The sequence below is a fragment of the Rhinatrema bivittatum genome, chromosome 4 (assembly GCF_901001135.1).
Source record: "Rhinatrema bivittatum chromosome 4, aRhiBiv1.1, whole genome shotgun sequence".
In the NCBI taxonomy this organism is placed as follows: domain Eukaryota; kingdom Metazoa; phylum Chordata; class Amphibia; order Gymnophiona; family Rhinatrematidae; genus Rhinatrema; species Rhinatrema bivittatum.
Genome location: NC_042618.1, coordinates 337,296,867 through 337,320,977, shown reverse-complemented (window position 1 = coordinate 337,320,977; position 24,111 = coordinate 337,296,867). Strand labels below are relative to the sequence as shown.

Genomic DNA, 24,111 nt, shown 5'->3' with positions numbered 1-24,111 from the left:
CTAGGGATGTGCAGGCCAAAGACGTTTTTTCATTTCAGTGTTTTGTTTTGGTTTTTTTTTTTTAGAATTGTTTAATGTTAAGGTTTGGTTTCTTTCCCAAATTGAAATAAATATTTTAAAGAAAGAATACCCAAAAAAAAAACAACCCAAAACATGTATGTTTAATCTTTTGAAACAAAAAAATGTAAATGGGTACTCTCCGAAGTCCTCCAATCTCCCCTCCTGCAGGGAAAGCACTGGGAAAAGCGTACAGAAAAGCAGAAAAACCTGCTTTTCTGTACATCCTCCGACTTAATATCATAGCGATATTAAGTCGAAGGCACCAAAAATACCAAAAAAAAAACAAAACCTTCCAGGTTCGAAAACAGACCCTCAATTTTGCTGGCGTCCGTTTTCCGAACCCGTAGCTGTCAGCGGGTTCGAAAACCGATGCCGGTAAAATTAAGCGTCGGTTGTCAGACCCACTGAAAGCCGCCGCTTCCGCTAATACGGAGGCGCTACGGACGCGCTAGTGTCTCTAGCACCTCCTTATTAGTGCGTGGCCTAATTTGAATACCAAATCGTGCGCCCAGGAGAGATGCCTGGGCGCGCATCGGGAGAGCGGGCGCTCAACTCGGAGCGCCGGCTCTCCCGCACGTTTTATTGCATCGGCCTGTTTTTTCTTCTGTCTCCCTCGTGTTCTGGCGTCTGGCTGAGCAAGGGCCCTACCAGTTGCATTAGCACTCTTATGCAGCGCTTTTGCAGAGATTTTCTGTTTGGTTCCCTCGCCGTGACGCCTGCCTCTGAGGATCATCAAACATAAAAATATGATTAAAAAAACAAGGAAAGCAAAGCTCAGCCTCAGCTCCTTTGTCCCCTCTGCTGCTTGGCTACCCATCTTAGCAGCTGCAGGAGGGGACGGATTCGTGCTGTAGAAAAAAAAACCCCAATGTGCTGAGGGTCCGTGATGTACATGATGGAAGCCTGAGGCGGGGGCTGCGAGGTGGAACGATCCGCTGCTGCACAGCGGCGGCCACACACAGGAGTCTGCCAATCTGGGGCAGGCCAGGGTGGCTGCTGGGGGCGAGGAGCAGAGCAGGAGATCTGTGGAAGGCATTGTGCAGCAGGCTGTGCAGATCCCGCTCTTCAGTATCAGTACTGCCTGCAGCGACGTCCCGCTGGAACGTCCTGAATACGCAGCGACTCCTACCCGCTTCTGGAGGGAGAGAGACACTGGCCTTGGGGTGGGGGGAAGACATGACTTTGAGAAATAGATTCATACTCTCAGATGAATTATAATCTTCATGGCAATGTCTCTGAAATATACAAGCATGTTAATGGACACCTATGGATTCTAGTCTGCTTAAGAATGCTGCAAAAATGTGGACTGCATTTTTATTTCTAATTGCATCCAATGAGACGGATCTGGGGTTGGGGGAGGAAGACAGTGACTGAGACAGAGAGAGAAGTGTCTAGGGGGATTTCAAAGAGACTGGTGAGAGAGAGAGACTGCTCTGGGGGGAGAGGGTGACAGTGACTGGTGAGACAGAATGGTCATGGAAAGGAGTGACAGTGATAAGAGAGTCTGGTCTGGGGGGAGAAGTGACTGTGACAAGACAGGCTGGTATGGGGGAGGGGGTGACAGTGACGCATGAGAGAGTGATTGGTCTGGGAGGAGGGGGTTACAGTCAGGGGCAGTTCTAATATTAGGCCGTGTGAGGTGAGTGTCTCAGGTGGCAAAATTTTAGGGTGGCAGAAAGTGTCCTCCAAAAATAAACCTGCAGCGACCACCTCATTTCCCAGCCAAACTGGGGAAAAAAGTCCTTTTGGCAGCACAGTACAATCAGGTGCTGGTGAGGCTCCTACTCTTCCTCCCACTCCCACTAAGAAGAAAAACATGCGCATCAGCGGGGTTCCCACTTCTCCCGCCAGCAGGATGGTCCCGTGGCAGCAGCATAATATAATGGGAGTTGAGAACACCACCAGCAAGAGCAAAACCTGCATGCCGGCGGGGTTCCCACCCACCCTGCCAGCAGGAAGAAATGAACTCACGGAGGCGACGATGTATAATGGCGTGCCAGAGGGGTTCCCACCCCCTACCAATGAGGAAGACCTGCGTGCTGGAAGAGATGGACCTACAGAGGAGGCACACTGTACTGATGAGTTGATGGGGTTCACACCCCTCACTGGCAAGAGGAAGACCCACTCACCAGCGGGGATTTCCCCCTCCCCCTCCACCACCAGAAGGAGAAGTAGCAGAAGCTGCCTGGTGAGTTTGCACTAGAAATAAGGCAGGGAGGTAGAATGTGTGAGTGATAAGGAAGGAGGGAAGGGTGAAGAAAGGAGTGAGAGAGAGGGAAGAGGAAAGGAAGGGGGAGTGTGCAAGAGGGAAGCAAAAAGAAGGAAAAGGAAGGGTGGGTGATGAAAGGAAGGGGATCACTCCCTCCCCCTCCGCAGCTGAAGAAAGTAAGGCAGGAGACAAGCCCCAGCCTGAGAGAGAGGGGAATTTTGTGTGTATGTGAGAAAGAGGGGGACGGAGAGCACATGTGCCTGTTAGATAGAGAGAAGGGGGAGCACATGTGTGCAAGAGAGGTGGAAGTGTGTGTGTGTGAGAGAGAGAGGGAGGAGTATGTCTGTGAAAGAGGGAGTCTGTGTGTGAAAGATGTGTGTGTGTGAGTGAGAGAGAGGGGAGCTCATGTGTGTGTTTGAGAGAGAGGGGGAACACTGTGTATGTGTGAGTGAGAGAGAGAGGAGGAGCACACGTGTGTTTTTGTGTGTAAGAGAGAGCCTCTGTGTGCTGTGAGAGAGCGAGAGGAGAGAGAAGTCTGCACATCCCCTCCCTCTTTCACAGAGCCATGACAATTGCAGGGTGACTGGAAACCAAAACTTCCCAGTTATGGAAATTGGTGGATTTTTTTGTTAATTCTTATTATTTTTAATAGGGTGATATTTGATGTGTCTGCTGTTTTGAAATATTTTATTGGTGTTTGGGAAATTTTTTAAAGTCCTAATTATTTATATGTTTTTATTAATTGGGTGTTCTAGTTGTCAGCTATTTTGAAATATTTATTCTTTTTATTAGCATAGTTTAACTATTATAATTGCTGTTTTATATTTTTTGATATTATTGTTTGATGATTTATGAGGCATGGTGATGTTTCTGTTTTCCCACTGTTGCACTGCAGTTTTTGTCTGCACATTTCTATGCACGCTTTGTGGACTCTTTATTCTGTAGTTGGGGGGTCAGCATGTGTTCTGCATGTGTGACCAAGGTGAGGTATTTTGTTGGCGTGTAGTTTCTGTGTAGAGCTCTATAGCAGCCTGTCTTGTTTTGCTTTCCTAATATGAGGTGCATTGGTGTTTTAAGGCCTGGTGTAATATTTGCAGTGTTGCCTTTTTGTAGGTAGGGTTGGTACTATTTGAGTGCTGGCAGTCAACTATTTGGTATGGGAAGTTTACTATATTGTAATTAATTTTACTCTTGACTTTATGAGGGCCCACATCCAACACACCTAAGAATAGACCTAATATCATATGGGTTTCAAGTTTCTTTTTTGTAGGGTTTCAGCAGGGAAGTAAATGTAACATACGTGTTATTATAAGTGATATTTTTACCTCAGACTATACATTGAATGTCCTTTTTCATGTGAAATCTGTAATAAATGCATCATTTTTAATTATGTATGGAGATGGCCATGGGGGAGATTGGGGTGCAAAGCTCTAAAGTTCATCTAGGATACCTGATTGGAAAAACAATTAAAAATACACAGAACGAGAAGGGGGCAGCACATAAGCTGGTACTGGCCCTGGGTGAGTTGTGAGTGAGGAGGGAAGGGAAAGAGAGGGGAATACAGGAAGTGAAAGAGGGGAGGAAACGGAAGGGGTGAATGAGAGGAAAAAGGGAAGGAGAAAGGGTGGGGGGGAAAGAAGACAGTCAAGGGAGGTGGGGTGAGAGGAGAAGAGTGAGAAGGGAGGGAAGGAAAGGGGACTTTGATGAGGAAGTAAGGTAAGGGGGAGACGGAAAATGAGTGAGAGGAAAAGAGGGGGGGGGGGGGGGAGTAGAGAGGGAGTAAGACCATACTGGAGAGAGGGCAAGAGTGAGAGAGTGAATGCCACGCACAGACCCCACCATTATTCCTATGTCTCCAGGGGGCAGATGCTAGGGAAGAGGGGGAAGCAGCAGGCTGGGTTCCCTGGAGGGTGGCAGGGTTGCCAACTTCCTAGAAATGTCATCACTGACCCTCTATCTTCCACACCTCTGGGAACCCTGACCCCTGCCTATCCACCCCCACCTCCTTCCACAGCATTTCAGATCATCGAAAGGGCCAGACCTCAAGGGACTTCTACTCATCAGAACTCCAAGAAGTGCCCTCCCCCTGGCCCTTTTTGATGATTTGAAATAAATAGCGCCTTGGTTTGGGGGTGAGGGGTGGGGAGGGCGCCATCTCATTCCTTGCCTCAGGCAGCAGATTGACTTGAGCTGCCCCTGGGCCTGGGTCTACTTGGCTGGGCCGTGCTGTGCCCCAGCTGGGAAGTCCCATTCCCCTCCCACTGCCCAAAAAAAAAAAAAAAATGCTGCAGGGTCCAGGCCCACGTGGCTGGGCTGAGCCCAGCTGGGGTCTCCCCAGGCACCTCTAACACCCCCCCTCCTGCCCCCGAAAAACGTGCTGGGGTGGGGGACCTCCTCAGCCCCTATTTACCTCTTCTATAGGGTCAACACTGAAGAAAGGGGGCAGCAGCGATGCTCACTCAGCAATGCCCACCACATATCCTTTCAAGACTGACACTGGCAGCCCTCAGACCAGTGCCATGTGACATCAAAATGGCAACGATCTGAGGGCTGACCGGCACCACTTTCTTATAGGGCCAAACACTGGCCCTAGCATTTTTCTTGGGGGCAGGAGGTGGTCAGAGGGACCCAGAGAAGCCCTGACCGGGCTCAGCTTATCCCAGCCCAGGTAGGTCTGAGGCCCGCAATGTTCTTTAGAGGTGGGAGGGAGGATCAGAGGGGCCCAGGAAGGCCCTAAACAGCAGTATCTCTCAGGCCTGGGGGTGCCAAAGAGGCCATTTATGGTTCAGATGTTGCCTTTTGTTTAAAACGAATGCAGATCCCTAGCCCGTGCTTCAAGAGCTGCTCTCTAACTGGAAGTCAAAAGGGAAAGAGCAGCTAGGAGCAGAAAAATGGAAAAAACCCCCAAAAAAACAACATGACCTTAACTAGGTTCAGCTGCATTGCACTGTTCCTGCCCTGCTAGAAAAATCTTTGACGGATGTTCTCCCCACTTCCCATTTTCAGCCACTAAGCTGAGACTCCATAACACAGTTCTCTTTTTTTGGTTTTGGGATTTATTTTTTTGTTTAATGTTTTGTTATGTGTTTTCAGTTTGGAAAATGAACCAAACCAAACCAAATATTAAATAAAAACAAACAAACAAAAAAAAATCCTGAAATGAAAAAATGAACCTAACTGAACATTTTGGGGCTGCACATCCCTAATGATAGTGGGTTATTTTTATTATAAGATCTCCAAAAAGACTAAGGGCTTTAAAAAATGAATTCTTCTCCTCTCACCGTTAGGAAAAAAAACTTAAGGAGCCATTGATCTCTAATGTGTCCCAAAGTTCTAATAGCCAGTAGAACAGGCTATTAGAACTTATTTCTATTTCTGCCACTGTAACTGTAAAGCATCTTGGGATATTTCAAACCATTTAGAATTGCATTCCACTGCTGCTGTAAAAGAAGACACTTTAAGGGCAATTCTGCACCATGAGGAAAGGTAGGGTGGCAAACTTACTGTTACGAGTGCTTTCATCCTTACAAATTCATTTTCCTTAAGTTCTTGAAATTGTTTCAACATGTTGATTTCGTTAACTAAATCCTGCATCAAGGCCATGGCCTGCAAAGGAAAAGAAAAAAGTGATCAATGCAGATATTGAACTAGTTGTTGACACAGGCCTCATGGTATTATGAAAAATAAAGGCAATAAATGAAACATCAGAATAACCAATAATTGCAAAGATGATTACCAAGAATTTACATCTCAGAGGACTGTTATGGTTTTAGGTCATGATACCTTTTATTGGAATAACTCAAAGATGTTTCAGCACATGAATTCTCCAGGCCAGCTAGGTTCCTACTTACTTTGGGCCATGAAAAGGTATCATAGCCTAAACTAATCCAGTTTTCTCCAGCGACAATTTGGCTATGAGAACACGGAACACTACAGGACAGAGAAAGGGAAAGGAATTAATGTATTGTCCACCAGTACAGAATGAGGAACAATAATGGATCAGTCTACGAGAGGTGGTGTTCTAAGACGAAGATGTAACACAAGTATAGGTGTTAGAACTAGGGGTACTGCAACACCCAGAGGGCACAGGCTTCCATTAAAAACAGGCAAAACATTATTTTCCACACCCAACCCTTCATGAATTGTTCCAGTACCCCCTGTACACAAGTTGTTGTGTGCTAGTCAGAGATGGCATTGTGGTAACTTGGAGATAGCGGCTTGGAAACAACCAGAAAGAATAAGGAGGCATACTCTGGCTGCTTCCCGTTTGTGCAGTTTATTTACAGTGGAAAATGAAGAGCAAAATCAACATATGATACAGCTCACCTTAACTTCAGGTAGACACACAGACCTAAAACACAGCAGGTTTTCTCATCCAGTGGCTTCCTGCCTGCTCTCCGGAGCCTCTCTAAACTTTCTATGTCTTGAGTTCTTAACTTTATAGGCAACACCGTCCATCACAAAAGATAGACCAAACGGAAAGGTCTATCTATAACAGATGTTTGCTGTTTGGAGCACTGTAGTCACTGCCTTTAGCTCGAATCGTTTTCTCAGCATGGTGGGTGCCAAATTATTGAAGATGGCGAGCTTATGCCCTTCCCACACCCACTCGGTGTGCTTCCTCGTGGCCACTACTATCTGCTCTTTAATACTGTAATTGTGCAGGCAGATAACTATATCAGGGGTCCTATTAGCTATCTTGGGACCCAATGACCTGTCTGCATGTTCTATTTTTATTGCATTCGGCCTCACCAATTTTGGATCTGGGGCATTGGAGGCCTCCTTGAGCAGGGATTGGAAAAGTCAGTATATTCCGGCGCTTCCAGCATACCATGGATCCTCAGATTACATCTTCGCATGCGACTTTCTAACTCCTCCATTTTCTCGGCCAGCAGTACCTGCTCATCACGCATTAACTTTTGTTGTGTTGCTAGGTTCCTAAGAGAGTACTCTTGGCCCTTCAAGCAGACGTCCACCTCATCAACACGAGATCCCAGGGCTGCCAAATCTTCTCTGACCTCCGACATCAAAGCTAAAAGCTCTATTTTAAGTTGCTTCATATCAGATCAAATGTCCATAAACCAGCTCCTTAGTTCGTCCCGCGTCAGTATTTCGGCAAGTCCTGCAGGCTGGTCATTTTCCATCGCGTGGTCTCCCGGCTCCAGTGAGGTTCCTTGGCATTTTCCTCTGAAAGGTTCATCGCATTTTTGGTATAGGAAAACTTAAGGTCAGCTGTCTTCCTTTTAGAAGCCATCGGAAGAATGTTAGTAAGAAAACACAGTGCTTTTAATCCCAGGAATGGCTCAGATGGTGGGGATTCATGATAGATACAAATGGGTTAGGGCAGGAGCTCTTGGGTTAGGCAGCCATTCTCCTTGGTGACGTCAGCACCCCCCTCGGTCTTGAGTTCTTAAACATTGGTGAGGGGCTCCTCCCTTCACCCAGGATTCCTTGTGGGTCCGGATCTTTAAGAAGGACCAGGCAAGACAACTGTGCCCGGTACATAAGAACATAAAAAATTGCCATACTGGGTCAGACCAAGGGTCCATGAAGCCAAGCATCCTGTTTCCAACAGTGGACAATCCAGGCTACAAGTACCTGGCAAGTACCCAAACACAAAGTAGATCCCATGCTTCTGATGCCAGTAGTAGCAGTGGCTATTTCCAAAGTCAACTTGATTAATAGCAGTTAATGGACTTCTCCTCCAAGAACTTATCCAAATGTTTTTTAAACCCAGCTACACTAACTGCACTAACCACATCCTCTGGCAGCAAATTCCAGAATTTAATAGTATGTTGACTGAAAAAGAATTTTCTTGGATTAGTTTTAAATGTGCTACTTGCTAACTTCATGGAGTGCCTCCTAGTCCTTCTATTATCCGTTCTAGACCTCTCAATATTTCAAAGACCTCTATCATATCCTCCCCGAGTCATCTCTTCTCCAAGCTGAACAGCCCTAACTTCTTTAGCCTTTCCTCATAGGGGAGCTGTTCCTTCCCCTTTATCATTTTTGTTGCCCTTCTCTGTACCTTCTCCACTGCAACTATATCTTTTTTGAGATGTGGTGACGAAAAGTGTACCCAGTACTCAAAGTGCAATCTCACCATGGAGCAATACAGAGGCATTATGACATCCTCTGTTTTATTTTCCATTCCCTTCTTAATAATTCCTAACATTCTGTTTGCTTTTTTGACTGCTGCAGCACACTGAGCCGATGATTTCAATGTATTATCCACTATGAAGCCTAGATCTTTCTCCTGGTTGGTAGCTCCTAATATGGAACCTAACATTGTGTAACTACAGCATGGTTTATTTTTCCCTATATGCATCACCTTACACTTGTTCACATTACATTTCATCTGCCATTTGGATGCCCAATCTTCCAGCCTCACAAGGTCTTCCTGCAATTTATCACAATCTGCTTGTGATTTAACTACTCTGAACAATTTTGTATCATCTGCAAATTTAATTAGCTCACTCATTGTATTCCTTTCTAGATCATTTATAAATATATTGAAAAGCACTGGTCCAAGTACAGATCCCTGAGGCACTCCACTGTTTACCCTTTTCCACTGAGAAAATTGACCATTTAATCCTATTCTCTGTTTCCTGTCTTTTAACAGTTTGTAATCCACAAAAGGATATTGCCACCTATCCCATGACTTTTAAGTTTTTTTTAGAAGCCTCTCATGAGGGACTTTGTCAAATGACTTCTGAAAATCCAAATACACTATCAAGTAAATTTTTGAAGGCCAGCATGCGCAAATCCCGGGAGATATGTCCGTGGCCAGGCTGCGCGTGCGTCTAGTGCATTTTTAGAGTGGCCCAGCCACGTGCATATTTCCCGGTACACGCTGAAGTGCAGGGCCTTTAAAAAGGGGAGAGCCCAGGGCAGGGCGGGACAGCAGCCATTAGGCCCTGTCCTGGAGAAGTGCTCACCAGCAGCTTAGGAGAGCAAGTTAAAAAAAACCAAACAAATATTGGTTATTTGGAGGCGTAGGGGTCAGGAAGGAGAGGGAAAAGGTAGGTAGGGGAGATGGGGGATACGGAAGTTTCTTCCTTAATTGGAGCGGATTGGGAGGGATCTGAGAATAGCTGAATTGCGTCACTGTGCATTTTTTAAATAAAATACCACCCCTTGTGCATGTAGGTCGGCACCCACACAAATATGCACGCGCAGATATAAAATCGGGTAATCATTTGTACACAGATAGCTGATTTTATAACATGTGCGTGTTGACACATGCATGTTATAAAATCAGCGTGTCCATATGCACCCGCTGGGAACCGTGTGTGCACATGGACGCCCACGCATATGTGTAAAAATCTGCTCCTATATCTATTGGTTCAACTTTATTCACGTTTATTAATCTCTTCAAAAAAATGAAGCAGATTTGTGAGGCAAGACTTTCCTTGGGTAAATCTATGCTGATTGTGTTCCATTAACCATGTTTTTCTATATGCTCTGTGATTTTGATCTTTAGAATAGTTTCCACTATTTTTCCCGGCATGGAAGTCAGGTTCACTGGTCTATAGTTTCCTGGATCACCCCTGGAGCTCTTTTTAAATATTGGGGTTACATTGGCCACCCTCCGGTCTTCAAGTACAATGGATAATTTTAATGACAGGTTACAAATTTTAACTAATAGATCTGAATTTTCATTTTTTTAGTTCCTTCAGAACCCTGGGGTGCATACCATCTGGTCCAGATGATTTGCTAGTCTTTAGTTTGTCAGTTTGGCCTACTGTATCTTCCAGGTTCAGAGTGATTTGGTTCTGTTCATCTCACTCCTTACCCTTGAAAACCATCTCCAGAACTGGTATCTCTCCAACATCCTCATTAGTAAACAGAGAAGCAAAGAATTCATTTACAAGTAAATTTTAAATGGTCTACGTGCATTAATTTTAGGGTTTACGCACATGGCTGGGCCTTGCACATGCTGCATGCAGCCCGGCCATGCGTGTAAAACCCACTAAGTGTTGAAGTGCCGGGCCTCTCCAAAGGAGTAGGCCAGGGGGCGGGGTCTGGGCAGGGAGGGGCGAGACAGTGCCATTCAACACTGACCTGGGGAAGCACGCCGGCAGCCAGCTGGTGCACAGAGATTACTTCTGCTCCAGAGGAGCAGAATGTGCTACATTAAAACATTTGGGGATAGTTAGGTTAGGTTTAGGGGAGGGGAGGAGAGGAGAGGAGAGGGGAAGAAGGAAGAAGTTTAGGTAGGGGGTAAGGAAGTTCCCTCCCAGTCCGCTCCTTAATTTCTCCCCTTCGCGTGCCGCCTGCACATGCGGCACGCGAAGTTTTATAACATTTTTTATAACATGTTTATGCTGGCGCGCGCATGTTATAAAATTGGCACGTCCATGTGCGTGCGTCAGGAACCACGAGCACGCTGCTTTTAAAATCAATCCCTTAGTCCTTCTGAAATGGACTTATCTTCCCTAAGAGCCCCTTTAACTCCTTGGTCATCTAATGGTCCAACCAACTCCCTCAAAGGTTTCTTGCTTCGAATATATTTTTTAAAGTTTTTATTAGGAGTTTTTGCCTCTATGGCCAATCTCATTTGAAATTCTCTCTTAGCCTGTCTTATCAATGTTTTACACTTAAAATTGCTTATACTTTTTCCTATTTTCTTCAGATGGATCCTTCCAATTTTTGAAGGATGTTTTTTGGCTAAAATAGCCTCTTTCACCTCACTTTTTAACCATTCCAGTAATCGTTTTGCCTTCCTTTCCTTCCACCTTTCTTAGTGCGTGGAATACATCTGGAGTACACTTCTAAGATTGTATTTTTAAACAATGTCCACGCCTGTTACGGATTTCTGCATCACTTAAGCCTTGCATCTTTTAATTAGGAACTGATGTACCAAAGGTTTCTCTCATTTTGTGCCTGTGGAGGGAAGGGGGAATGATAAGTATATAGGGCTCTTATCTTGATAATTGTTTTGCAGGCTAGTGGGGTCTGTTTGTGTGTTGTGATGCCGTTTTTATTTTTTATTTTTTGTTGCTCTCGCTGCCAGGTAATGTGATAAGTCTGATGATCATAAGACACAAGCTCATTAAAAGTGCAACTTGTAATGGGAAACAGACATTCCTTCTGAGCTGTGATTTTTTTTTTTTTATTTAAAAGGGAAAACATGCTATAATTTAATTGCACTGTGAGAAATATAGGGCAACCCACCAGCTTGCTCTGTGAGCTCCTTGTCCATAAATTGACAGAAGGGGAGGTTTGAAGGCATACCCTACTAAAACAATGTTATACCCTCGTCTTCTAGGAAAGCGCTCGGGCTCTTCTTGAACCCTACTATGTTGCTTCCTGTGACAACATCCTGCAGCAGCAGATTCTACAATTTAACTACCTGCTGACTAATAAAATATTTTCTTGTTTTCGACTTGGAATTGCTAACATATAAGAACATAAGAAATTGCGGTACTGGGTCAGACCAAGGGTCCATCAAGCCCAGCATCCTGTTTCCAAGTGGCCAATCCAGGCTACAAGTTCCTGGCAAGTACCCAAAAACTAGCTAGATCCCATGTTACTCATGCCAGTTATAGCAGAGGCTATTCTCTAAGTCAACTTGATTAATAGCAGTTAATGGAATTCTCCTCCAATATTTTTAAACCCAGCTACACTAACTGCACTAACCATATCCTCTGGCAACAAATTCCAGAGCTTATTTGTGCTTTGAGTGAAAAATAATTTTCTCCAATTAGTCTTAAATGTGCTACTTGCTAACTTCATGGAATGTCCCCTAGTCCTTCTATTATTCGAAAGTGTAAATAACCGATTCACATCTACTCGTTCAAGACCTCTCATGATCTTAAAGACCTCTATCATATCCCACCTTAGCTGTCTCTTCTCCAAGCTGAACAGCCCTAACCTCTTTAAGCTTTCCTCACAGAGGAGCTATTCCATCCCTTTTATCATTTTGGTCACCCTTCTTTGTACCTTCTCCAGTGCAACTATATCTTTTTTGAGATGCGGCATCCAGAATTGTACACAGTACTCAAGGTGTGGTCTCAACATGGAGCCATACAGAGGCATTATGACATTTTCTGTTTTATTTACCATTCCCTGCCTAAACATTCATAACATTCGAGCCGATTCAATAAAGTCCGCGGGAGAGCCGGCGCTCCAAGGCGAGCACCCGCTCTCCCAACGCGCGCCCAGGCACCTCTCCTGGGTATGCGATTCTTTATTTAAATTAGGGCCCGCGCTAATAAGCGCGTCCCTAGGGCCTCCTTATTGGCGAAGCGGTGGCTGTCAGCGGGTCTGACAGCCGACACTTAATTTACTGGCGTTGGTTGTCCACTAAGCTCTTCATGATGAAATTTCCCCTGGCTCCCAAGTCCACCAGGCCTAAGGTATGGAATTCATGCCCCACTGATATCAGCGCGACTGGCAGAGTTAGTGGAGGTGTAGGTGATATCAGGCCCAGGAAGAGTCCTCCTTCAGATCCTAGGCCCGGGAGTTTCCCAGACACACCGGGCAGGGTGCTAGACGATGACTGGTGGCGCCACAGTAAAGACAGAGTCCATCTTGTATATGTTTATGATGTTCCTGAGAGGAGAGTTTACCTCGTCCCAGTTGCATGGGCTCTTCGGTTGGTGCCCGTGAGATCCCTGTTTCGCTCTTGGGGGACAGCAAGCATCAAGGGAGTCTGAAGGTACTAGTAGTCTTTATAGAGAGCCGGACCTCTCGAGAGCGTTCTTGGTGGCATCTGTCAATGCATCCGGCCAGATCGATGAGGGAGTTCAGAGACCTTGGTAATTTTCGACCTGCGAGTTCATCTTTAATTCTTGAGCTAAGTCCCTCCAGAAAGATGGTCCTTAAACAGTCGGGGTCTCAACCCAGTTCTGAAGATAATGTTCGGAACTCTATTGCATACTCAGCGAGAGTACGGGAGCCCTGGCGTAAATGAAGGAGATTGGCTCCGGAGAATACCTCCCGAGTGGGATCACCAAAACTGATACAGAAAAGTTCCCAGAAATCTCTCAAGTTACATAGCACAGGGTCGTCATGCTCCCACAAGGGAGATGCCCACTCTAGGGCTTTCCCCTCGAGAAGAGAGAGAATGTAAGTGGTTTCGTAACGCAAGCGAAAGTGCAGATTGCACTGATTAATGAAGCCCCTACAGGAGCGAGGTTTGCCTGTGAAAAGTGAAGGAGCCGGTAGGCGAATTACTGGACTGGCATCAGAGGTTGTAGGTACGGCTGAGGGTATTGATGGCAAAGTAGGATTCATGGGACCGAAGGCATCAAACCGTTGGTTCAAGTTCTCCACGGCGGAGACAAGAGCGTCCAGGGTCTTTTGTTGATCCATAATTTGTTGGGCCATCCCTGGAATAGCCTGATGGGCAGAGGCCTCTGCCGGAACCATGGACTTGCAAATCTGTACTGGAGATTTACTACCTGAGGAGATGCCTCCTCGAGTTCCTTTGTCAGGTGGCGAGGCTGGATCAAGCAGGAAGCGGTCAAGTCTTCGCCACTGGAAGTCCACGGTCCCCCCAGGAGGAGCCCGTAGGGACCCAGACCGCTGGAACTTAGGTGGACCTTTGGGAGGTCGAAGGTTCATGGAGACGGAGCAAGGGTGAATTGGATCTTTGCCACTGGAAGCCCGTGGCCCCCACAGGAGGAGCCCGTAGGGACCCAGACTGATGGGACTTAGGTGAACATAAGAAATTGCCATGCTGGGTCAGACCAAGGGTCCATCTAGCCCAGCATCCTGTTTCCAACAGAGGCCAAAACCAGGCCACAAGACCCTGGCAATTACCCAAACACTAAGAAGATCCCATGCTACTGATGCAATTAATAGCAGTGGCTATTCCCTAAGTAAACTTGATTAATAGCAGTTAATGGACTTCTTCTCCAAGAACTTATCCAAACCTTTTTTGAACCCAGCTACACTAACTGCACTAACCACATCCTCTGGCAACAAATTCCAGAGCTTTATTGTGCGTTGAGTGAAAAAGAATTTTCTCTGATTAGTCTTAAATGTGCTACTTGCTAACTTCATGGAATGCCCCCTAGTCCTTCTATTATTCGAAAGTGAAAATAACCGAGTCACATCTACTCGTTCAAGACCTCTCATGATCTTAAAGACCTCTATCATATCCCCCTTCAGCCGTCTCTTCTCCAAGCTGAACAGCCCTAATCTCTTAAGCCTTTCCTCATAGGAAAGCTGTTCCATCCCCTTTATCATTTTGGTTGCCCTTCTCTGTACCTTCTCCATCGCAACTATATCTTTTTTGAGATGCGGCGACCAGAATTGTACACAGTATTCAAGGTATGGTCTCACCATGGAGCGATATAGAGGCATTATGACATTTTCTGTTCTATTAACCATTCCCTTCCTAATAATTCCTAACATTCTATTTGCTTTTTTGACTGCTGCAGCACACTGAGCTGACGATTTTAAAGTATTATCCACTATGATGCCTAGATCCTTTTCCTGGGTGGTAGCTCCTAATATGGAACCTAACATCGTGTAACTACAGCAACGGTTATTTTTCCCTATATGCAACACCTTGCACTTGTCCACATTAAATTTCATCTGCCATTTGGATGCCCAATCTTCAAGTCTTGCAAGGTCCTCCTGCAATGTATCACAGTCTACTTGTGATTTAACTACTCTGAATAATTTTGTATCATCTGCAAATTTGATAACCTCACTCGTCGTATTCCTTTCCAGATCATTTATATATATATTGAAAAGCACCGGTCCAAGTACAGATCCCTGAGGCACTCCACTGTTTACCCTTTTCCACTGAGAAAATTGACCATTTAATCCTACTCTCTGTTTCCTGTCTTTTAACCAGCTTGTAATCCACGAAAGGACATCGCCTCCTATCCCATGACTTTTTAGTTTTCGTAGAAGCCTCTCATGAGGGACTTTGTCAAACGCCTTCTGAAAATCCAAATACACTACATCTACCGGTTCACCTTTATCCACATGTTTATTAACCCCTTCAAAAAAATGAAGCAGATTTGTTAGGCAAGACTTCCCTTGGGTAAATCCATGTTGACTATGTTCCATTAAATCATGTCTTTCTATATGCTTTACAATTTTGTTCTTGAGAATAGTTTCCACTATTTTTCCCAGCACTGAAGTCAGGCTCACTGGTCTATAGTTACCTGGGTCGCCCCTGGAGCCTTTTTTAAATATTGGGGTTACATTGGCCACCCTCCAGTCTTCAGGTACAATGGATGATTTTAATGATAGGTTACAAATTTTAACTAATAGATCAGAAATTTCATTTTTGAGTTCCTTCAGAACCCTAGGATGCATACCATCCGGTCCAGGTGATTTGCTACTCTTTAGATTGTCAATCTGGCCTACTACATCTTCAAGGTTCACAGTGATTTCGTTCAGTTCGTCTGACTCATCACCCCTGAAAACCATCTCTGGAACTGGTATCTCCCCAACATCCTCATTTGTAAACACGGAGGCAAAGAATTCATTTAGTCTTTCTGCAATGGCCTTATCTTCCCTAAGAGCCCCTTTAACCCCTCTGTCATCTAATGGTCCAACCGACTCCCTCACAGGTTTCTTGCTTTGGATATATTTTAAAAAGTTTTTATTATGAGTTTTTGCCTCTATGGCCAATTTCATTTCAAATTCTCTCTTCGCCTGTCTTATCAATGTTTTACACTTAGCTTGACAATGCTTATGTTTTATCCTATTTTCTTCAGATGGATCCTTCTTCCAGTTTTTGAAGAATGTTTTTTTGGCTAAAATAGCCTCTTTCACCTCACCTTTTAACCATGACGGTAATCGTTTTTCCTTCCTTCCACCTTTCTTAATGCGCAGAATACATATGGACTGCGCCTCTAGGATTGTATTTTTAAACAATGTCCATGCCTGTTGAACACTTTTAACCTTTGCAGCTGCACCTTTCAGTTTTTTTCTAACTATTTTTCTCATTTTATAAAAGTTTCCATTTTTAAAATTTAGTGTTAGAGCTGCAGATTTACTTATTGTCCCCCTTCCAGTTATTAGTTTAAATTTGATCATGTCATGATCACTGTTGCCAAGTGGCCCCACCACCGTTACTTCTCTCACCAAATCTTGCGTTCCACTAAGAATTAAATCTAAAATAGCTCCCTCTCTTGTTGGTTCCTGAACCAATTGCTCCATGAAGCAATCATTTATTACATCTAGGAACTTTATGTCTCTAGTAAAGTTGTTACTGATGTTACATTTACCCAGTCAATATTGGGGTAATTGAAATCTCAAAAACACAAAGTGCAGGACATAGAACTTTTAGTCCTGATCAAGAGTAAGTTCCAATCAGTTCATGAAGAAATAAATTCAAATAAATTTTTATTGCGGCAACTCCACTGCATCAGTTCAATAAAGCACACATTTTACAAGGTGCCCCAACACGGAACCGTGTTTCGCCAAAGGCTGCATCGGGGGGACCAACAGGAGTTCAGTCAAATCTTGGTGCAGTATTCAAAAAGTAACAGGGAGTGCCTGTTTTGAATACTGCACCAAGATTTGACTGAACTCCTGTTGGTCCCCCCGATGCAGCCTTTGGCGAAACACGGTTCCGTGTTGGGGCACCTTGTAAAATGTGTGCTTTATTGAACTGATGCAGTGGAGTTGCCGCAATAAAAATGTATTTGAATTTATTTCTTCATGAACTGATTGGAACTTACTCTTGATCAGGACTAAAAGTTCTATGTCCTGCACTTTGTGTTTTTGATTATTCTGTAGTGCAGCCTTTGCTTTGTTTGTTTGGTAATTGAAATCTCCCATTATTATTGCACTGCCAAATTGGTTTGCTTCCCTGATTTCTCTTAGCATTTCATCATCTGTCTGACCATTTTGTCCAGGTGGACGGTAGTATACTCCTATCACTATACTCTTACCCAACACACATGGGATTTCTACCCAAGGTGGGCCCTTGAATGGAAGATCTGTCGAGGTCCGGTCCAAAGTCGAGTACCTGAGATTCGCCGCTTGCCAGTCCAAAGTCGAGTGCCAGAGATCTGCCGCTTGCCAGTCCAAAGTCGAGTACCAGAGGTCCATCAGGAACAGAGGCAGGAGCAAGGCTCAAAGAGGAACCAAAAGACTCACAAGAGTGAGCAGACTTGTTGCCAAGTCAAGGGACAGGAAGAGGAAGCCTCCCTATATACTCTCCAGGTCAATTAGGCAGCTGAAGGAAATTAGTGATCAGGGCCCTTTAAGAGTAGGGAGGAGGTGTGGCCGTGCGCCGTCCTTCCGGTGCCCGGAGAGAGCTGCATGGCCTGATGTTGGAGAGAGGAGGTCGGCACGCGCACCTCTAGGGCCGACCTACCCAAGAGGGCACATTCAGCCCGGAGTGGTCCTGGGCCTTCCCCGGGGATGTCTTCCCACTGCTGTGGTTCTGACCGCGGTCCTGGCGTGATGCCGAAGGTGAGCCAGGGCCAGCTGCAGGCAGCTGGAAATGCTAACACCATGCAACAATTACCATGGTTTAAATGCCATTACCTGCAAGGACAGATATCCTTTACCCTTAATCACAGAGTTATTTGACCACCTTCAGGGTGCCACCATCTCCACCAAGCTAGGTCTGCAAGGCACTTATAACTTGGTCTGTATACATCCTGAAGACAGCGTTCAATATCAAGGATCGACACTATGAATACCTCATAATCTTTTTAGATTTAAATTCCGCTTTTTGCACTTTTTCAGCACTTCAAAGTGGATTATATTCAGGTACTGTAGGTATTTCCCTATCCCCAGAGGGCTTACAATCTAAGTTTGTACCTGAGGCAATGGAGGGTAAAGTGACTTGCCCAAGGTCACAAGGAGCGACAGCAGGACTTGAACGCTGGTCTCCTGGTACATAGCTCACTGCTTTAACCACTAGACTACTCCTCCACTCCTGTTCCAACTCCTCCATTTGGACTTTGTAACCCCCTGCGGCATTCCAGCAATTGATAAATGAAATCTTCCATGACCTTCTGTACACCAAGGTTGTTGCGTACTTAGACAACATCCTTATGTTTTCGAAAGATCTGACCACTCACTGTGCCGACATCCACACGGTGCTTCAGCACCTACGGGAGAACCACTTGTTTGCCAAGCTCGATAAGTGCCATTTTGAAAGGTCGAGCTTGCCTTTCCTAGGCTACATTGTCTCCCAACGTGGGTTCACGATGGATCCCAGCAGGGATGGATCCCACGATAGATCCCAGCAGGTTCCCAGCAGGGATCCCAGCAGGATCCCAAAGGTTCCTGGGATTTACCAACTACTATCGCCATTTCATTGCAAATTACTCCCTGTTGGTGGTGCCCCTCACAGCCATGACCTGCAAAGGCAGTGACACCAAAAATTGGTCTCCTGAAGCCCTTGCTGCCTTCCAGAGCCTAAAGGATGCCTTCCTCTCAGGCCCTTGTCTACGCTACCCGGATCTGAACTGCCCCTTCACATAGAAGTGGACACCTCTGCCATAGGGGATGGGGTGGTTCTGAGCCAACACTCGACCAAAGGAGTCCTCCACCCATGCTCCTTTTATTTTCAGAAGTTCTCCCCCACCAAGCAAAATTACAGCATAAGGGATCGAGAACTGTTTGCTATCAAGCTCACCCTCGAAGAGTGGCGTCCCTGGTTGGAGGGCGCCCAGTTCAAGTTTACGATCTTCACGGATCATAAAAATCTCGAATATCTCCAACATGCCCAGCGTCTCAATGCTCGCCAGGCCCGCTGGGCATTATCATTTTCCTGATTCAACTTTGAACTTCGCTACCAACCCGCGGAGAAGAACCTCCAAGCGGATGCCTTATCCCACTCCTTCGAGCCTGAAGACACCCAAGATGAGCCATGTCACGTCATAGGTCCTGCTCGCATCTGTCTGTTTGCTACCGTGACAGTTCCAGCCAGGAAGACTGTAGTGCCTCACTGTCTCTGAGAGAAGGTCCTGCACTGGGCGCACGACTCCAAGTTAGTTGGCCATCCGGGACGTGCCCAGACTCTGTCTCTCCTCCGACACTACTGGTGGCCCGCCATGTCCTCCAATACCCGTGCCTATGTGGACTCCTGTCCAACATACGCTCAACAGAAGCCATCAGTAGGTCGACCTTGGGGACTATTCCAACCACTGCCAGCACCCGAAGAGCCCTGGACCCACTTTTTTGTGGTGGACCTTCCAGCTTCCAAGAGGAATACGATCATCTGGGTCATCGTGGACCGATTCTCCAAAATGGCTCATTTTGTTCCTTTGCCTGCCCTACCATCGGCCCTGGAGCTAGCATGCCTCTTCTTTCTACATGTCATTCATCTGCACGGCCTGCCCATGGACATCGCCTCTGATAGAGGTCCTCAGTTTGTCGCCCGCTACTGGCGCTCCCTATGTAAGAAATTTGGGATCACTATCAGCTTGACTAACGTATACCACCCTCAAGCCAACAACCAAGCTGAACGGACAAACCACTCCCTCAAATGTTTCCTCCGCGCCTACTCCAATGACCAACAGGACAACTGGGCGGAGTTGCTTCCATGGGCTGAATTCTTCCATAACTCCCACATTGCAGTAGCCACCGGAGTCTCTCCCTTCTCGCTCGTTTATGGCAGACAACCCCGGCTACCTTTGCCGATTCCTCTCACGGTACCCTCACCCAGGCTACGGCAGACGTCCTCTGGACTCGGACCAACCTCCATCTGCGCCAGGCTGCTGCATGAGCTAAAAAGTCCACTGATGCTCGTCGCCGACTGGCTAAAGAATTCCAGCTGGGCCAGAAGGTTTGGCTAAGCACCTGCTACATCCGGCTCAAGCTCCCTTCGCGACAGTTTGCTCCTAGGTACATTGGACCCTTTCCGGTCACCCAACACAATGGACCAGTGACATACCAGCTCCGTTTCCCACCGACCTTAGGAATGCACAATTCATTTCACGTTTCCTTGTTTAAACCACTGGTACTCTCTTGGCCTTCATGCAAGATTCCTGAACCTTCCCAAGTTGCTTCTGAAGCCGATACCACTTATCAAGTCCGTGAAGTCCTCAATGTATGAAGAAGAGGCTGCCGTTGGGACTACCTTCTCTCCTGGGAAGGCTACGGTCCCCAAGGAGAACTCCTGGGAGCCTGCTAGCAACATGTTGGATAAGGGCTCCTCCAATTTCATTGTGCCCATCTGGGCAAACCCAGGCCTCCAAGAGGGTGGCATAAAGGGGGGGGGGGTACTGTTGCGTGTTCCACCCGCGGCAGCCCACGACTGGGCCTACTCACCTCCGGCGCCCGGCTCCCAGACCTGGCCCATCCTCACTCGTGACGGTGTGTAGCCATCTGCGCTCCTGCACCCCTGTTGCCTCCTTGGGTGTTCCTGGCTCCTCTAAGGACCTCTCCAGCTCCCGGCGGGGGTCTCCCCACGAGTGCCGCGGGGAGACATTGCCGTCCAGCATCCTGCATCTCTCTAGGTGCGCGCATGCGTGCCTTGCCGGCCTTTAAAGGGGCCACAGCAGGAAGCTAACCTGCAGCCCCAGATGATGATGTCATTGGGTCCTGCTACTTAAGGCAGGGCCCGCCACTCATTCCTTGCCTTGGCAACAGGTCTCCACACTAGTCATGTGCTTCAGTGCTCATCCTCGTTCCTGGTTCCTGTTCCTGACTTCGTTCCTGGTTCCTGTTCCTGACTCCGTTCCTGGTTCCTACCTAGCTCTTGTTCTGGACTGACTACTGGCTTTGACCCTTGCTACGTTTAGACCACACTCAGGACAGATTGCTGACTTTGACCCTTGCTTTGTTGAAACTACGCTCAGGACTGATTACTGGCTTTGACCCTTGCTTCATTGGTCTATGCTCAGGACTGATTACTGGCCTTGACGTTTGCTTCGCTGTACCTCGTCTAGCTCTGCCGCCTGCCCCGACTCCAGCCTGTTCCGGACCTCGCCTCTGGTATCTCCTTGTACTTGGCCTTGTCAGGCTTCGGCCTTATGCTGCCCGGGCATCACCTTTTCTCGTTCCTGGCCCGTCCTTGCCGCTCGGGCCTCTGGATCCCTGCCTCATCCAGACCTGCCTCGATCCCTCCGATACCTCTGGTGGTCCCTGACTACCTGCTACAACATCCACTGGGAGTCGTCTGACAGAGGTCCGCTGTTAGGATTATTGGGTGTGTGGGCCCTGGGCCGAGGTGAGCGATGGTACCGCCCATGGGGAGGAGCCCCGTGAGCCTCACCGTCAGGAGGCGAGGTCTCGGCTGATGTCAGACACTACAAGTTTAGAGTCTTTATTAAGAAATATAGTAGCACTACCCGTGGAGCGGGGAGTGCAAGAGTGAAGTCTCACAGACCCCGTGGAGCCACGGGTTATGGAATGGGGATACCTTGGTAGAGATGATAGTAGCCTGTAGGACGGGGGTACACCAATAAGATCCTCGGTAGCGATGGTAATGGTCCACAGTGTGGGGTACAGCAAGGAGGGTCCACAGTAGAGATGGTAATGATCCGCAGAGCGGGGTACACCAAGAAGGGTCTGCAATAGAGATGGTAATGATCTGCAGAGCAGGGTACACCAAAGAGGGTCCTCAGTAGCAACGGTAGTGGCCCACAGCTCGGGGTACACCGATGAGGTCCACTGAAGAGAAGGTAGAGATCCACAGAGCGGAGTACTCACAATAAGAGTAGCGATGGTTCCAGAGAATCCCCGTGGAGCGGGGCAAGCAGTAGTCCAGGCGTCAGGCCCTCCAAGGAGCGGATAGCCAGAGACAAGGAGAGGGCCCCCGAGGAGCAGGTACCCGGGACGTCTATGCCAAGGAAGCAGGAACTGGAGCGAAGGGTTCTCAGGCCGAGGCAGATTCAGCAGTGAGTGAACTCTTTGCCTAGTCGTAGGCAAGCAGGGCGAGCCGGCTTAAATGTCTTGGACGGAATGATGTCATTCGGAGGAGACGCCCCCGAGGTTCCCGCCATGACGTGTTTAAGACTGGCCCGTGCGCTTGCGTGCCTAAGGGACTCTGGAAACAAGATGGCGGTCGGCAGCGTTCGGAGCGTCCAGGGAGGCCTGGGGACATCAGGCAGGACATCAATGGCTGGCGGAGGCTGCCAGTCTTCCCCACGAGGTCAAAACTGTATAACAAGAGGTGAGCAACAGTGGTCGCAGCCATCTGCGACTGGGCGTAAAACCCACCTAAGACCAGCCGGCCCTGGCACCCAAGGGCTCAACCTGTGGGGATCGAAGTCTGGTATTGGTGAAGCTCCAGTCGGCCTCCGTCTCCTGGTCTGTTCCGCCTCCCGATGGTGGGGACCCTGGGGCTTGCCCTACGGGTAGCGTTAACCTTACCTCGGGCCAAGGGTCCACCACCAGCGCAACACATTGAGTCCTATCCCATGACTTTTTAGTTTTCATAGAAGAGTCTCATGAGGGACTTTATCAAATGCCTTCTGAAAATCCTAATACACTACATCTACTGGTTCACCTTTATCCACAGGTTTATTAACCCCTTCAAAAAAATGAAGCAGATTTGTGAGGCAAAACTTCCCTTCTGTAAATCCATGCTGACTGATCCATTAAACCATGTCTTTTTATATACTCTGTGATTTTTGATCTTTAGAATACTTTCCACTATTTTTCCTGGCACTGAGATCAGGCTCATTGGTCTATAGTTTCCCGGATCGCCCCTGGAGCCCTTTTTAAATATTGGGGTTACATTGGCCATCCTCCAGTCTTCAGGTACAATGGATTATTTTAATAAGTTACAACTTTTAACTAATAGATCTGAAATTTCATTTTTGAGTTCCTGCAGAACCCTGGGGTGCATACCATCTGGTCCAGGTGATTTGGTACACTTTAGTTTGTCAATATGGCCTGCTACATCTTCCAGGTTCACAGTGATTTGGTTCAGTTCATCTGACTCCTTACCCTGGAAAACCATCTCCAGAATCGAAATACCCCCAACATCCTCATTAGTAAACACAGAAGCAAAGAATACATTTAGTCTTTTTGCAAAGGCCATATCTTCCCTAAGAGCCCCTTTAACCCCTCAGTCATCTAATGGTCCAACCAGCTCCCTCACAGGTTTCTTGCTTTGGATATATTTTTAAATGTTTTTGTTATGAGTTTTTGCCTCTACGGCCAACTTCATTTCAAATTCTTTCTTAGCCTGCCTTATTGATGTTTTAAACTTAACTTGACAATGCTTATGCTTTTTCCTATTTTCTTCAGATGGATTTTTCTTCCAATTTTTGAAGGATTTTTTTTGGCTAAAATAGTCTCTTTCACCTCACCTTTTAAACATGCTGGTAGTCATTTTGCCTTCTTTCCACCTTTCTTAATGCATGGAATACATCTGGACTGCACTTCTATGATTATATTTTTAAACAATGTCCATGCCTGTAATACACTTTTAGCCTTTGCAGCTGCACCTTTCAGTTTTTTTCTAACTAATTTTCTCATATTATCAAAGTTTCCTTTTTGAAAATTTAGTGTTTCAGCTGTAGATTTACATATTGTCCCCCTTCCAGTCATTAGTTCAAATTTGATCATGTTATGATCACTATTGCCACGTGGCCCTACCACCATTACCTCTCTCGCTAAATACTGTTTCTACTAAGAATTAAATCTAAAATAGCTCCCTTTCTTGTTGATTCCAGAACCAATTGCTCTATGAAGCAGTCGTTTATTCCATCCAGGAACTTTATGTCTCTAGCATGTCCTGATGTTACATTTACCCAGTCAATATTGGGGTAATCTCCTATTATTATTGCACTGCCAAATTGGTTAGCTTCCCTGATTTCTCTTAGCATTTCATCATCTGTCTGATCATTTTGGTCAGGTGGACGGTAGTATACTCCTATCGCTATACTCTTACCCAATATACATGGGATTTCTACCCACATAGATTCTACAGAGCATTTAGTCTCTTGTAT

General features: G+C 46.5%; 1 protein-coding gene across 3 annotated transcripts in view; it reads right to left on the bottom strand.

Moving 5' to 3' along the window:
* Positions 1-24,111, bottom strand: part of QRICH2 (glutamine rich 2) — a 337,577-nt gene that overhangs the window by 257,024 nt on the left and 56,442 nt on the right. For all 3 annotated transcript variants that reach the window (XM_029600439.1, XM_029600440.1, XM_029600441.1), the window contains exon 2: positions 5,774-5,875. In XM_029600439.1, coding sequence (XP_029456299.1) covers positions 5,774-5,875 — 102 coding nt within the window. The remainder of the gene's footprint in view (positions 1-5,773; positions 5,876-24,111) is intronic.